Genomic DNA, 17,513 nt, shown 5'->3' with positions numbered 1-17,513 from the left:
CAAACAAAGCCAGACCAAAAGAGTACACTCTATATAGTTCCAATTAAATGAAGTTTAAAACGAGGCAAAACCAATTGATAGTGATAAATGTCAGTTGTTACCATTGGGATTGGGAAATAGTGACTGGGATGAGACCTCTACACTGCTGGTACCATCCTCTTTCTGATCTGGCTTGTGGTAAGCAGATCCAGATGTAAAAGTTCAGCAAGATGTACACCTAACATGATTTGTATATTCTTCTGCATGTATGCTATCATTCAACGAAGTATGCTTTAAAAAATCACTGTCACATGCAATAGGCTAAAAATACAAACGGAAACATTTAGAACAATTTTTTTTCTCCTCACATGCAAAATCACAAATTAACTAGAATTTACCACTCATACCAACATCCTGTTATATACCTGTTGATATCTCAAGATACTTATAAACACTGGATATCAAAGTAAGAACACACGGTGACAGCAAGAATACTGGAGTTTTCCCTCAAAGGAAATAGGAGAATATAAGTAGCTAGATACCAAAAGAACAAAAGTGGCCTAATCAAGATCTTTTCATTGTAGCAAACACATGGGGTGATGTAGACATGAAAATATGGTAAATATAAACAAGGCCTCAGAGGAAATAGGTCAAGGTTTCACTGAAATGAGACACTTATTTGCCCCTTGATCCAACTGATTTTTGTTTAGTGTCTATCAGAATCAGTACTAGTGGGAGCATGAACACCACCCTGTTGTTGACAAACCCTGTTGCAAACTAAGCTTAGTCGCAGAAGCCCCACTTCACACACACTAATGTGGAAATCCAGTAGGAAAACTGATAAAGAGTGTAACTGCTCTCAGTATAAAAAGCAAGGCTGGGAGACATGTGAGATTTGAGGCCACTCTCCTGTTTTCTCTGCAGACCATGGGAAGGCCCCAGGTGAACCTCTGTAGAGTGTATAAAGAATACTCACCCCATGATCATCACAACTGACTGAGCCAATCCAGGAAGTAACAAAGGAGCCCTTCTCTCAATTGTCACTCCATGTCTACCCCTCCCAAAGATACACATCAAGGTAGACAAACTTCTAAAATACTAAAGGGTCACTCCTAGGTGAAAGATTTATAAGAAGCTAAGGAAGTAACTAGAGATAAGATTGCCATTGGGTTTACAGTCTCATATGACCAGCTAGCCAGGCTATAGATCTGGATCTTCATTCTCTGAAAACTTTGGGTTTATAAGAGCAAGGTTGACTACGTAAGTCTTCTTTTCTGTCCAACTCCAAGTTGTTTGTTTTTGATGTCTTTAACTCTGTGAAGAGTTTCCTGGAAAAGGTACTTGTTGCTAGCTTCTTCTAAAGGTACCTGCTGTCAAAACACTCCTTAGGCTGCCATGCCCCCTATAAGATTTTGTTTACTTAGGTGAAAGACTGCTATGCACACCACCTATATTTAATGAATCTAACCAACCCCATAAAAAAAAGTTAGAAGTCAGCTATTAATTTGCAAACTGATGGTCTTTTTGCTCTCTTAGTCCTACGCATTTCTCATTTAGTTTAATCTTAAATTGGGATTAATGGCTCAGAAAATCCAGGGTACATTTTATGATACCAATGGAGTGAGGACTCCTGTTGGCTCATCATACATGTATACAAGGCACATATACAACACGCTGTTTTGTGAGACTGGAAAACCCTAGAATAAATTACCTGTGAAAGGCAGGGTATTGCTGGAGGGGTTGTACATTCTTCTACAACAGTCACATGCAACTGAAGACAAAATCACAATATGAGCTCCTTGAAATCAGGGCTTCCTGTCTTTTATTGCATAAGGCAAGGATGCCCTCTCTTACCAGTCCTATTCAACACAGTATTGAAAGGCCTGGACAAAGCAATCAGGCAAGAGAAAGAAATATAGGGCATCCAAATAGGAAGAGGTGAAGTCAAACTATCCTGTTTGCAGTTGAATTGATCCTGTGTCTGTTAATAGAAAACCCCACAGTCACAGCCAAGAAGCTCCTTAAGTTGATAAACAGCTTCAGCAAAGTCTCAGGATACCAAATCAATGTATAAAAATCACTAGCATTCCTATACACCAACAAGTCACGCCAAGAGCCAAATCAGGAACATAATCCAATTCACAATTGCCACAAAAAGAATAAAATACCTAGAAACACAGCTAACTAGGGAGATGAAAGATCTCTACAAGCAGAACTACAGAAAAGAGATGACACAAACAAATGGAAAAACATTTCATGTTCATGGATAGGCAAAATCAGTATCATTAAAATGAACATACTGCGCAAAGCAATTTATACATTCAATGCTGTTCCTCTCAAACTACCAACGACATTCTTCGTGGAACTAGACAAAAACCACTTTAAAATTCATATGGACCAAAAAAGAACCCAAATAGCTGTCAGGCCTCTGAGCCCAAGCTAAGCCATCATATCCCCTGTGACCTGCACATATACATCCAGATGGCCTGAAGCAACTGAAGAATCACAAAAGAAGTGAAAATGGTCGGTTCCTACCTTAACTGATGACATTCTACTATTGTAATTTGTTTCTGCCCCACCTTAACTGATTGATTAACCTGATGAAATTCCTTTTCTTGGCTCAAAAGCTCCCCCACTGAGTGCCTTGTGACCCCCACCCCGGCCTGCAAGAGAACAACCCCCTTTGACTGTAATTTTCCACCACCCACCCAAATCCCATAAAACTGCCCCACCCCTAACTCCTTTTGCTGACTTTCTTTTCAGACTCAGTCCACCTGCACCCAGGTGATTAAAAAGCTTTATTGCTCACACAAAGCCTGTTCGGTGGTCTCTTCACATGGACGTGCATGACATGACAATAGCCAAGGCAATCCTAAGCAAAAAGAAAAAACCTGGAGGCATCACGCTACCTGACTTCAATCTGTACTACAGGGCTACAGTAACCAAAACATCGTGGTACTAGTACAAAACACAAACATCAATGGAACAGAATAGAGAGCCCAGAACTAAGGCCGTACACATACAACTATCTGATCTTCAACAAAGTTGACAAAAACAAGCAATGGGAAAAGGATTCTGTATTCAATAAATGATGCTGAGTTAACTGGCTAGCCATATGTAGAGGACTGAAACTGGATCCCTTCCTTACGCCATACACAAAAATAAACTCAAGATGGATTAAAGACTTAAATGTGGCCAGACAGTGATGGTTCACACCTGTAATCCCAACACTTTGGGAGGTCAAGGTGGGCAGATCACTTGAGGTCAAGAGTTCCAGACCAGCCTGGCCAACATGGTGAAACCCTGTCTCTACTGAAAAATACAAAAATTAGCCAGGCATGCTGGTGCATGCCTATAGTCCCAGCTACTTGGGAGGCTGAGGCACAAGAATAACTTGAGCCTGGTAGGCAGAGGTTGCAGTGAGCCAAGATCATACCACTGCACTCCAGCCTGGGGAACAGAGCAAGACTCGGTCTAAAAAACAAACAACACTTAAGTGTAAAACTCAAAACTATATTCTTGGAAGACAACCTAGGCAGTATCACTCTGGAGAGTGAAATGGGCAAAGATTTCATGACAAAGACACCAAAAGCAATTGCAATAAAAACAAAAATTGGCAAATGGGATCTAATTAACTAAAGGGCATTCTTCAGAGCAAAAGCCCAACTATCAAGAGAGTAAACAGACACCCTACAGAATGGGAGAAAATTTTTGCAAACTATGCATCTGACAAAGGTCTAATATCCAGCAACTAACTATAAGGACCTTAAATTCACAGGGAAAAAACAACCCCATTAAAAAGTGAGGGAAAGGCCAGGCGTGGTGGCTCATGCCTGTAATCCCAGCAATTTGGGAGGCCAAGGCAGGTGGATCACCTGAGGTCAGGAGTTTGAAACCATCCTGACCAACATGGTAAAACCCCATCTCTACTAATACAAATTTTGTATTCAAAATTTGCCAGACATGGTGGCGCGCGCCTGTAGTCCCAGCCACTCGAGAGACTGAGATAGGAGAATTGCTTAAGCCCTGGAGATGGAGGTTGCAGTGAGCCAAGATTGTGCCACTGCATTCCAGCCTGGATGACAGAGTGAGACTCTATCTCAAAAAAAAAAAAAAAAAAAAAAAAAAAAAAAAAACTGGGGGGCAAGGTACATGAACAGATATTTTCAAAAGAAAATATATACATGGCCAAGAAGCATATGGAAAAAGGCTTAACATCACTGATAATTAGAGAAATGCAAATCAAAGCTACAATGAGATACCATCTCACACTAGTCAGAATGGCTACTATTAAAAAGTCAAACAATAGCTGGTTCTAGCAAGGTTGCACAGAAAAAGGAACATTTATACACTGCTGGTGGGAGTGTAAATTAGTTCAACCACTGTGGAAAACAGTGTGGCAATTCCTCAAACACCTAAAAACAGAACTATCCTTCAACCCACAATCCCATTACTGGGTATATACCCAAAGAAATATAAACATTCTATCATAAAAACACATGCACACATATGTTCACTGTAGCACTATTCACAATAGCAAAGACAAGGAATCAACCTAAATGCCCATTAATGACAGACTGGATAAAGAAAATGTGGTACATATACATCATGGAATAGGATGCAGTCATTAAAACAACAACAACAACGAGATCATGTCCTCTTCAGGAACTTGGATGGAGCTGGAGGCATTATCCTTAGCAAACTAATGTGGGAACAGAAAACCAAAAACCAAACATTCTCACATATATGTGGGCGCTAAGTGATAAGAACACAGAGACAGAGAGGAACAACAGACATTAGGGCCTACAAGAGGGAGAAGAGTAGAGTCTGGGAGGAGGGAAAGGATCAGGGAAAATAACTAATGGGTATTAGGTTTAATAGCTGAGTAATGAAATAATTTGTACAGCAAACCCCTGTGACACAAATGTACCTATATAATAAACCTGCACATGTACCCCTGAACTTACGTTAAAAAAAAAACACAACAATTAAAAAATAAATAAATAAAGGGCTTCCCAAAGAAGAAAAAAGGAAAAAAAAAATTAGAAAATCTTTTCTTCTTTCAGGCTATTTTTTAGTATCACTATTTGTATAAAGGCCTTTGTTTTCCAGACAGTGCCTTTTATGCAGTGGATCTTTTAATCCTTACATAGTCCTGTAAGGTAGTTACTACCCCAATTTTAGAGATGAGGAAAATAAAGCTCAGAGGGTTGAAATGACTTGTCTTTCAGCTAGTAAGAAGCAGAAACAAAATCCTTATGCAACTATGTCTTCTACAATTCAAAGATAGCTCTTGTTTCCTACATCCTGCTTCTTCCCTATCATTTTCTTCTAATCACACTAACACACACACTTTCCCCTGCAATGGTGGAAGCCTCCTATGTCTTTCCAGGACCAGTGGTAAAGCTAGTGTCACCAATATCCCTTGCCACTTCACACGCATGAAGGGAAGATGGATCTATATCAAGGAACTACCTGAAGCCCATTTCTCGGTCCTCTCATCTCAAATCGAGCTCTCTTCCATTCCTCACATCCAGTCTTGCTGGGGAAAGTAGGAAGATAAGACAGAACATATCTGTGTTGAACGTGCTTGCACTCACAGGCTTTCCTCTGTTCATCCCAAAGAAACACTATCATAACACTGTCACCAAACTCGCTTCCACTGAGTAAATCAATAACACCATGAGCTAGCTGCTTACTCATTACTTGAAGATTTAAATGGGGACTTTTTTTTATTGGTATTAATTGAAAAGTTGTGGTTGCAGTGGTGCTAAGAAGAACTGGGTGATGGAAATAAATTTCATCTAAGGATTTGAAAATATTAAATAATCCTCATGAAGTATTAATGGAAAGCATCTGATCTTCTAGAAACAAAATCAGGCAAGTATATAATTTTTTGTCTTTGCTCAAGACGATTTAACCGTTAATTCTGTCATGCCAAATAAGTATGACGGAATGGCGAAGGGGGTTAGCTGGCACAATAAGTCTATTATACTATCTTACCAATACTTTATCTAATTATTATCTTCACTTCTTAATAGGATAAATGAGGACTGGAGAGGATCATCAATTTAGCTCAGAGGCAAAAGCAACAGAGCTGGAAGGGGCTAAGCTTATCTGATTCCAGAAGCAACATTCTTCCTGTGTTTTTCCCACATTTGTATGTTTCCCACAATACACCAAATAAGACAAGTCCCAAAGGTCTGAATGAATTGGAAACTATGAATAAAGACACTTAAAATGGGCACATGCCAAGCACAAGACAGGCAGAGGTCCTGTCTGGCTCTCACGTTCTATGACGCTATGAAAATAATCATGCCACGTTCTCCCTAATCTTTAAAGCCATCTCTCATGAAAGCATAATCCACATGCCTAAAGGGCTCCAAAATTCTTCTTGAGCAATGCTAATGCAGATTTGTGTGCAGAGACAACATATGCCTGACACCACAGAGTCCGCGGGAAACATGGCACTTTCTGTTAAATCTGTCCTTAGTAGCCAGTTTTTTAAAAAATAACTTATCACTGTCCCACCACTTCCAAGTCTTCTCTTTCTTCTAAGTATCTGAAAAACGTCAGGGTTTTCTGCAGCTTTGTAGCTAATTCCCATGATGATGTTTGTGCCTTGCAAAATAAAGAAGGCCACAGCAGAGCAGGCACTGCCAGCACAGCAGTGGGGTGGGAGGCGTGTTCTTTAGAACAAGGTCCTTCACGTACTATTCTGAACCACCATCTTGTGCAGTGGCTCTGGCCGCAAACTACTCCATGGGAACAAGGTGAAGACAAGAAGTATAGGGTGTATTAGTAACTTCTGTGTGTAGGCAGATTATTCACTTCTTCATTCTATCGGTGGAAAGCACTACTGATGGTGCAGGGAAGAAACAGAAGTCCTGTCTGGCTCTCACATGCTATGATTGTATGAAAACAATCATGCCACATCTCCCTCACCTTAAAACTAAATCAGAGTATCAAAACTACTAAGCCAGAAACTTGTTTTTTTCCAAGAGCAAGACGTTTGAACTGGAGCCCCTAAACATTGAAGTGTCTTTACTAAAAGGGATATACTATCTTCTTAAAAGCATTTCCATATGTTCCTACAAAAAAAAAGAAAGAAAGAAAGAAAATGCTCACACAAGTCCACACTTACATAGATGTGCACAGAATCGTGCTCCTTACCAAAAGTTACTTCTCCTTTGCCAGCTTTGTCAAACAGCTGAAAGGCTACCATAAACAAAGCATCAGGAGCACACAGGACAGATTCAAAGGCAACAAATTCTTGAAAAGATATTAATCTGCAACATAAAACAAACACAAAGCATAAAGTCAGCAGCTTGTGGAAAACAGAAGCATATACAAACATACACTGAGGGAAAAAATATCCCTGCCAAAACATAAAATTCAAACTGAAAACATTTATAAACATTTAGCATTTACTTTTACAACGTGGACTGAAATAATAATGCACAGAATCTAAAAGACATGACAGCATTGACCACATAGTTTACACACTAAATACATTATAATTTCAAATGTAACTGTTTTATCCAGTATCATATATGTTTCCATCTTACTTCAGACATGTTTTTGGGTTCTAAAATTAAAGTGTAGATACTTTAGACTAAGATGTGACTGCCTAACAGCAAAATAGAGCAACTTTGTTACACATTAGTATCCCTATAGACCATGCAAAAAACGGTTCACAGATAATTGATTCACTACCAGTATTTACTGACCAACTGTGAATTGACCTAGGGCTAGTACAGGGGAATACAGATAAATGACACATGAAACATGACCCCGAGGAACTTCTAGTCTGGTGAGGCAGATAGCACTAGTCTAGAAATAGACCAGTGTGTAGAAGAAGAACAAATCATAACACAAGAACTAGTATGGTAACAAAAGTCTTTGTGGCAGAAATGGCATTTGAGCTAGGTCTCAAAAAATGAGTACAATTTGGATACACAGTAAGGGGTGTAGACCAGAGGGCACTTCAGGCAGAAGACTAATGCAAGAAAGCTAAGGAGTATATAGGGAAAATTATGAGTGACAGATTTTGTCTGGACAGTGGAGTGCATAAAAGAACAATGTAAAATTAGATTAGAAATATAGGACCAGAGGTGGCCTTGAAGCAAGAAAAGGGGCTGGTCATTCTCTAGGAGAAAGGAGTGACTTTAACTTTCTGAAGGTCAAAATGTGGGTCAATCTAAGGTTTAGGAAGAATATGAGAGGCCAAGGACGTTTGGCTTCCAAAGAGGAAATGGGTCCATAAAAGCTTTCCTGGATTGTATTTTTTAACAACTGCTACTTTAAGTGTCCAAATACCTTAATGATACATTGAGATACTCCAAGTTTCCGGAGGATATAGGAAGAGGAAGAAAATAGGAATGTTTTTCATATCTTTTACAGAAAACTTAGTTACTTCCAAACATCCTATAGAGAGCACACATTTTTACAAAAACTGTTACAAAGCGAACTTAGCTGTTTCCCAGAATGTCACCCAATTACAATAATGCTATGAAGAAAGGAAAAACTCAGTGCGTTCAATATAACATCTCTGTATCATTAACCATCCAAAACACATCCTTCTCAATGCCTGGGAACACTCAGGAAGAGCATGTGTTACAGGGGAGTACTTCCTGGGGACATTTTATCCTCTACTAAGGTCTCTCTCACCAAGACTCTCTGCCTAAGCAAGACCAGGGGAAGACAAAGGCAAGAAGCGGGGGCAAATGTGAGTCAAGCACTCCTGGCTGAACTCAAGGAGCTTACCACCAGCTGTTTGGAGGAAAGGGAGACAGTCATGAGCACACACAACCACTAGATATTAAGAGTTAACTGTAAAAGAAAAAATAAAACACCAAGGGGCATAAAAGGGGTGAATTATTCTGCCTGGAAGAGTTAGGGACTGCTTCATGGAGGCATGGTATTTGATGAACAAATTTTAAAGCTGAAAAGATCTTAGGGATTATCTACTTCAACCTCCTCATTCTACTTGTGAGGAAACGGAAACTCGCAAAAGTTAATGACCTGGGTTAGGCAAAACAACTGGCTTCTGACATTTTGGCCTGAAAACCAGGTCTCCTGGCTTCCATTTAACCTGGTTAGAATTCCAACTGCTGTGGGAAGATGGTGAAACCATGCCCCACAGGATTAAAGAATTTGGTAACTAACAAAAATTTATTGAGCTTGTCTTGCAGGACAGCAGAGAAGAAAACCATTTGTTACAGTTCTCTCTATTTGCCACAAAATTGGCTGACAGACTGAGGCTGGTTAGAACCAATACAGCTCACTGGAGTCTGGGCAGAATAGACTTCCTCTCCTGGTGAGTAACCTTTTGACGTTAGAAGGCCAAAAACTCACCCTCAGTTCAAGCTAATGCCACCACTGTCCAAAGGAGCAACCCATGAAGCAGCATGTAAGGGCAGCAGCATGCCCAAGACACTTTCCAAACCCCTTTTCCTTTCAGCCAATCACTAATCACTGTTCAGCACCTAAACTCCACACTCAGAGGCCCTCTCTTAAATCTATGGCTGTAGGGCTGGTAGAGAAAGTCAAACTTGAGCCTGACTCCTGTCTCCTTACTCAGCAGCCTGGCAATAAACCTTTCTTGCTGCAAAAACCTGGTGCTTTCTGTTTGGCTTTCCATTGTGTGCAGGCAAATGGACCCACTTTGGTTTAGTGACAATGGAGACAGGAGGGAAGGGTAGAGAGAAGACATTCTACACTGGTGAAGCAAAGTACAGAGGTGAAAACAAATGGATGTGCTGTATTTGGAGCAGGATGTAGGAGTCACCAATTCTCCATCTAGCAGGTCATGAGGAGCAAAAGACTGGCATGAGTGAGAGGCCAGCCACCTGGGGTGGACCTTAAGGACAAAGCAACAGAATCTCGACTTTTTTTTTTTCCAGACAGTTAAAAATCACTCAAGGTTTCTGGATTAAGAAATGTCACATTCAAAACTTTGATTTAGAAAAGAACTGGTGTGGAAGATGAATTTAAAGGAGAGATGAGATGTGGGAGAAAGCCTGGCAGCCAGGGATTGCAGGGTTCTAAACCTGAATGGGAGTCCTAGGAATGAAAGCAGAGGAAAGGTCAGAGAAACACAGTGGAGGCAGAAATGATAAAATGTGGTTAGGACTGGATGTCGGAGGCCAAGGCCAAGGAAACAGGCCAGGATGCTCCCAAGATTTCCAAGTTGGATAACTGAGTGGGATGATGATACCACCACCAAAGATAAAGAAGAAAAAAGAAAAAAAGGTAAAAATTGGAAAGAAGGGACCTGTGGGAGAATGCAACCAACTGCGACTGTATTTGAGGTACCAGTGGGACATGTAGTACAGTGTCCAGCCAGATGCCAAAAGAGACTCAACGGACTTAACAGAGATGCTGGTATGGGCAGAACTATGTCCCCCATTTCCGAAAATCCCAACCCCTAGAACCTCAGAATGTGACTTTGTTTGGAAATAGGGTGGCTGCAAATGGAGCTAGTTAAGATGAGATCATAGTGGAATAGTGCAGGCACCTAATCCAGTATGACTGAAGTCTTTATAAAAGAGGGAAATTTAAAAACAGACACGCACACAAGGAGAAAACCAAGTGAAGATGAAGGTAGAGAGCAGGGTGATTCTTCTTCAAGCCAAGGAACACCAAAGGTTGCCCGGGCACCACCAGAAGACAGGAAAGAAGAACAGAACAGATTCTCCCTCACAGCCCTCAGAAGAAACCAACCCCTGCTGAACTTCCACCTTGGATGTCTAGCCTCCAGAAGTTGGGAAAACTAATTTTTTTTTTTTTTTTTAAGCTTCCCAGTTTGCGGCAGAGTACTTTGTTACAGCAGCCTGAGGAAACTAACATAGAGGCCAAGACTGGAAACACAGATCTGGCAGTTTTTAAAGAAAGGTTACCTAAAGCTATGAATAAAAGTGCCCACAAGCATTTCATTTAGAGATGTTTCCTTTTCTCTTAAGGTATGCTCTAATAAGAGAAGACCTTGAGGAATTCACTGGCAGGCCCACCACACTCTAGACTTCTGAAGCGGGACAGAGGACAAATGTGTTTCCGGCCCTTTGCTTCCCAGTTGCCACGCCTACTCACATCCCCCAACCCTGCTGATCAGGCACCCACAGCCACGCAGCCACACAGTGCTGCTCTCCAGGGGAACTTGCTGGCAGTTTGCTGAGGCAGAAAACAATCATATTTGCTTAATTACCCCTCCACGGACATTAGGTTCATTAAATAGAATCACACTATGTGTTATCTGAAAAAGGGATGTTTTTGGTTTCATGGTCTGAATAAAGACAGGCTTAATATGTATATGAAAGGCTTATATAAAAAAGGCATATATAAGAGACCATATACATATGCAAGGCTTATAATATATAAAGGTGTATATATATGTTTTTTATATATATATGACTATATATATATATGTATGATCAAAGCCCTGTCTGGCAATGTCAACGTTTCATAACTGAGAATGGCCAATAAATACTCTGGTATTTTAGGTATGTCACTGATACCAAAAGGTATGTAACGTGGTAACCCTGTTAGATATGAGTATTCTACACCTACGCAGGAGGTATGTAGATGAACCATGAAATCATAATGTATTATTGTTCGCCAAGATCATTTTGGATTTTCAAGGTAATCTGACTAGAAGGCAATCAGAATAATTATATAGTACTATATTACTTTACAGCATGATACCTAAAAATGTTTATATATATATATTTTTGGTTTTTTTGAACAAACAGTGCTTCCATCTTGCTTTACAGGTTTAATGGGCATTAACATAAGTTACAACAAAGAATTCAAGCTTAATCAAGTTCAGACCTGGCTGGTGAACTCACTTAGTTCCTTTTCCACCCACAACTCCCAGAACTTCTTTGACGATGTTAGATTCCCTTTAAAACGAATCATGCAGCTCTGATAAACTCTATGACTAGAATCTAAGGAACAGTATTTGCTACCACTCTCATCTGCAGGAACTAATAGTAGAACATGGGTCAGCTAACAAGTAAGCAAATGTACAAGTCACATTTCCACAGGCCTATACCACTCAGAGATTAGGGAAGGGTAGGTGTCTAACTACTCTATTTCATGGTTCTGATGCTACTGGATATTTTTTGTAAGCAAGTCATTTTTGTTTTACAAAGCACTAGAGCTGCTGTTCTCCTTCTGGAAGCCATTTATAACAGTAGCGACTTTGTAACTCCTTTACAGTCCAGGTAATAATAAAATAGCCAAAGCACTGCGTAGTACTACAAAATACTGGGCCAAAGAAGAAAAGGTTGAAAAGTGAATTGCATCTGTATGCTATGCTTACACAATGTAAATATTAATCATCTATCACATACGTGGAAAGGTACCACAACATATACACCAAAATGATGACGGTGCTTCTTCACTGTAGCATAACTTTAGGTACCTCCTCCCCCAACTTCGCAAGGGATAGCACTTAGCCTGGAGATATTTGAAATATAATAGAGAATACAGACTGAAAATTATGATGTTATGGAAAAAGGGTTAAGTAATATAACAGAACTGGAAAGAAATGACTCAATGAATTCAGGAGGGAAAGGTTACTGTCATGTTGAGTGAAAGGAGATGAAAAAAGCCTTACTGAAATTGGGAACATGTGACATCAGAAGGAAGATGTGTTCAGTGAACATGAGCTCGGTCTTGCAATAAAAGTGAAATGTGATCAAATAAAGACGGGAGATGGGGGAGGAGAGTCCACCAACTGAAGTTTGACTTCGGTGCCTACTCTACATATTTGGCAGAGGGCAGTTCTAGGGACACAATCTCTGCTCCCCAGAACTGGTGGTCCAGAGGGGCAGAAGGTAAGTCAGGAGCCAAGAAAGGGAGCCCAGAGATGAAGAATCAGAAGACATGCATATTTGCTGGAGGAAAACTAGAACAGAAAATATAGTGCTGGGGCTGGGCGTGGCAGCTCATGTCTATAATTCCAGCACTTTGGGAGGCCAAGGCAGGAGGATCACTTGAGTCCAGGAGTTCAAGACTGCAGTGAGCTATGATTGCACCACTGTACTCCAGCCTGGACCACAGAGTGAGATACCATCTACTAGAAAAAAAGAAAAAAAAGAAAAGAAGGAAGGAAGGGAGGAAGGGAGGGAGGGAGGGAGGGAGGGAAGAGAAGAGAAGAGAAGAGAAGACAAGAGAAGACAAGAGAAGACAAGAGAAGACAAGAGAAGACAAGAGAAGACAAGAGAAGAGAAGAGAAAAGAAAACCCCACAAAGTTGCTCATATCCTGATGATGAGGTCCTGTGATGGTAGAACAAGATCTGATAATTTTAGTGATGTGATCAGTTTGTGCATCAGAACATTTAATCTGACAGAGGAGTGTTAAATGAACTTAAGGGGAAGAGACTGGAGTTAAGGAGATGTGTGGCAGAATCCAGGGAAGAGCTACGAAAGCCTGAATGAGAAATAAAGAAGGGCACTTAATACCAAAGGCTGGGAGTGCAGCAACTCCGGAGGACAATTTGACAACACAGCAAGAATCTCAAAAATGTCTTTATGGCCACTCTGGGTAGCCTATGGGTTAGCCCCGCTCCACAAGAAGCAGTTAGGAGAAAAAAAAAAAAAAAAAACACCTCTTTATTCTACGACCACCACAATCGCACTCCTAGGAGTTTATCCTAAAAAATAATTCATAAATGCATGCAAACTTTAATCTACAGGGATATTTACCCAGCACTGATGGTAATGGTGAAAAAAGTACAAACAACCTCAATATACAACAATATGTGACGGACTGAATATAGAACATTGATGTGCAGGATACTATCCAACCACTAAAAAGTGTTATAAACAAATCCATGGTAGTAAGTAAAAAATCATTTACACAATGATGTGTAGAAAATGATTTGTTTCTTAAAAATGGACAATAACATTGTGCACACACACAAAGTCTAAAGGAGGCACACCAAAGTGTTGGCAGTGGATATCATCTCTAGGTGGTTAAATTGTTAGAAATTTAAGATTTTTTTTCTGCTTGCTCATATTTTCTAATCCTTTCAATAATATACATACTGCACTGTTCTTATAAGAAGAAAAAAATAAAAATTCATATGAAACAAAATAGCAAAGTCCTCAACTTAGATAGTGGCAGGAGGACTGTATAAGAGATTTGGGGAGAGGAAGGCAAATTGAAAAAGGAAATGAATGATCTGAAAGAATCACACTAATGGATAGCCTCCAGTTCCTCTCTTCCTCTCTGTCCTTGTTTATTCTCACTCAGCAGAGGCTTAGACTCCATGTGATCCCTTTCATCTCCTGCCTGGCTCGTATCTCCAGGTCAACTCTGTGGCTATGAAAGTTTAAGCAACAGCACATAAGGAACTGGTCTGTTCATACTTCAGGAAGTTTGGTTGTAGACAATGTACCATCAAAATCCAAATACCACTTTTACTGAAGGTTCCTAACCACAAGAGTACTTCACAAAAATAACTTCTCCTTATACCTCTTCTGTGTGTTACAACAGAAGCCAAGCAATTGTCCAGGGTCAATGGCAGAGATGAAAGTAAAATCTAACTCCAAAAACAGAGTTCTAACCATCAGACCACCCACATTTACGTATATGTGGGTGTTAAGAAAAATCTGGAACTGGACTCTCCTGTGATCACCAATTTTTCCAAAGAGCTTTGGTCTCCATGATTTTTAACATCTTTTAATAGCTTTTGGCTTTTATAGCTCTTCTCTTTCCCGTCCATATTCCTTGCAAATACATATTATTCAAGCAACTAAGCTGTAAACCAAAAATAAAATTCTAAGACCCCTCAATGGACTTCCTTCTTAGCCAAGGCACTCTTCAAATTAACCTAAAAGACTGTTTCTGGCCATGACGGTAAGTGGGGGTCGGACCTGCCTCATTATATCTTAAGTCTGATAAGAAATATTTACAATCTATTCTCTCTGAAGCCTGCTACCTAAGGGCTTCATCTCTACAATGAAAACTTTGGTCTCTACAATCCCTTATCTGAACTCAGACATTTGCTTTCTAACAATCCCAGGTCTTTAGGTAAACAACTGTCAACCAAAAAATGTTTAAATCTACCTATAACCTGGAAGTCCTCACCCCACTTCGAGTTGTCCCACCTTTCTGGACAGAATCAATATATTTCTTAAATGTAACTGATTGAAGTCTCATGTCTCCATAAAATGTATAAAACTAAGCTGCACCCTGACTACCTTGGGCACATGTTCTCAGGATCTCCTGAGGGCTGTGTCACAGGCCATGGTCACTCATATCTGCCTCAGAATAAATCTCTTCCAATATTTTACAGAGTCTGACTCTTTTTTTTTTTTTTTTGAGACGGAGTTTCACTCTTGTTGCCCAGGCTGGAATGCAATGGTGCGATCTCGGCTCACTGCAACCTCTGCCTCTCGGGTTCAAGTGATTCTCCTGCCTCAGCCTCCTGAGAAGCTGGGGTTACAGGCGTGCGCCACCACATCTGGCTAATTTTTGTATTTTTAGTAGAGACAGGGTTTCACCATATTGGCCAGGCTGGTCTCAAACTCATGACCTCAGGCAATCCACCCACTTTAGCCTCCCAAAGTGCTGGGATTACAGGTATGAACCACCACACCAGCCCCAGAGTCTGACCCTTTTTGATAACAAAGCAAATGTGTACCCTGTTCCTACTATATGATAAGCCATGCCCCAGGCACTAAAGATACCTCAAAATTGACAACATCTATGTCTTCAAGGAACCACATTTGCAGGTAGGCGGAAGATGAGCACATGCATACATAAAAATTCCAGAATTAGACAACCACTGTATAGGGTAAAATAGAGCAACGCCTTGGAATCATGCTTCTCAGCCCCAGATACTCTATTTCATTGGTCTGTAGAGGGGCCTAAACACTCATTTGTTTTTTTTTAAACTTCTCAAGTGATTGTACTACATAGCCAGGCTTGAAAATCAACTCCAGGAGAGTAATGGGGTTGGGAGATGGAGCTACTTTGCCTGAAGCGGTCAGGAAAAGCCTCTGGTGAGGAGGTATTGAGATCTGAATGGTGAAAAGCAGCGGCCAGAAAAAGATTTGAAGGACATGGATATGAGGAGAAACATCAGTGCGAGCACCCAAAGCAGGCCACCCTTGGCAAGTTCCAAGGGGCAGGGAGACCTCGAGCAGCTGGAGAGTAGAGAAGGCAGGGGAAGGGAAAGGGGATGAGGATGAGGAGAGTGGTAAGCATAAAAGGATGCCTGGATTTTATTCTAGGGAAATCAGCTGCTGTTGAAGGGTTTTATGCAGGGGAGTGATGTGACTTGCTTCAGAGTTAGAAAGGTTACGAAGAACACTCAAGACACTGTGGAGCATGGGCCGCCGGGTGAAGCATTGAGCCCAGTTAGAAGCGGCTGCAGTAGGCTGAACCTGGGTTGTAGCAAGAGAACCAAGGAGCAGTCAAATCTGGGATACATTTTCTAAACAGCTGTTAAGGCTTAATTACATGGAATCTGTGAGGGTCCTGTCCTGGAAGTCACAGCAAGCAGTTTTTAAAGCCCAGGAGCTGGTCAACCCCTCCCCGTCAAGAGAAGACCCAATGGCCAGGGGCTGCAGGGGCTGCAGGGACTGTGGCAGTCACAGGCAGACTCTGAGGCTTGGAGGTCACTGAGGATATGAAAACTACCAGTTAGGCAGATGAAGAGGGCGCTCCTGAGTAAAGATTTTTATTTAATATGCTAGTTGATGGTCAGCAAGCACACAAAGGAAGACTCATGGCCCCCAATTATGCAAATCCATGACAACTGTTTCTAATCTGATCTGAAAAGAGACAACGAGTGATTACTAATCTTCTAAAAACCATCAGGAATAAGGTAGACAGAAGCTGAGTCCTAGTCTTACCTTTGCCTAACTGGCTGAATGACCTCGTCGGACAAGTTGGAACAGATACCCTTTCTTGTTCCATAAAAGGTGTTTTTCTCAGACGCCTTTCATTCTAAATTCCTGTTTTCTTCCATTTTAGGTTATAGGCAGCCATTCTGTGCCCACCCTGGCTCCAGAAAGGACCTTGGCATTCCCTGGAGTGCATCTGTTCTGAGGCCAGCAGGGTTCTTCAGCTCTACTATGTACTCTGGTTCAAATATCTCACCACAGTGTTTGCCAAGGGCCTATTTAAATTCATTGGCTCCAATGAAATCTGACAGATTGAATATTGTTCAAACAAGCAGGCTACTGCCTGGCTTTAAAAGCCTATTAAAGATTTTTATTGGCAATTTTACTGTATTGTTATCATGAATTTGGCCTGTAAATATCACCTCCGCATATATCACTGCCTCCATATTGGCAAAAGTATATATATATATGTAGGCTCTCATAATTGTGAGCTTAAATCAGTATGTAATCTGTCCGCACTGCCAGCTCTACTTGGCAGCCCATCGCCTTGCAGCTAACTCCAAACAGCAGTCAAGTTGCCCAAGGCTGACTGTGCCAACCAGGGGCACTTACTGGGGTATTCTTATAACCCCAACATTCTCTTTCTTATCAGATGGATCAAGCACATTTGACA

General features: G+C 40.8%; 1 protein-coding gene across 3 annotated transcripts in view; it reads right to left on the bottom strand.

The window, feature by feature from the left end:
• SLC25A13 (solute carrier family 25 member 13) overlaps positions 1-17,513 on the bottom strand; it is a 199,605-nt gene that overhangs the window by 116,288 nt on the left and 65,804 nt on the right. For 2 of the 3 annotated variants that reach the window (XM_025380033.1, XM_025380034.1), the window contains exon 4: positions 7,153-7,268. The exons of the other annotated variant lie outside the window; for it this stretch is intronic. In XM_025380033.1, coding sequence (XP_025235818.1) covers positions 7,153-7,268 — 116 coding nt within the window. The remainder of the gene's footprint in view (positions 1-7,152; positions 7,269-17,513) is intronic. 3 annotated transcript variants of the gene reach the window in all.

This window comes from Theropithecus gelada, chromosome 3 (assembly GCF_003255815.1).
Source record: "Theropithecus gelada isolate Dixy chromosome 3, Tgel_1.0, whole genome shotgun sequence".
NCBI classification, from domain to species: domain Eukaryota; kingdom Metazoa; phylum Chordata; class Mammalia; order Primates; family Cercopithecidae; genus Theropithecus; species Theropithecus gelada.
The sequence above is the reverse complement of the archived record's forward strand: the minus strand, read 5'-3'. Positions and strand labels throughout refer to the sequence as shown.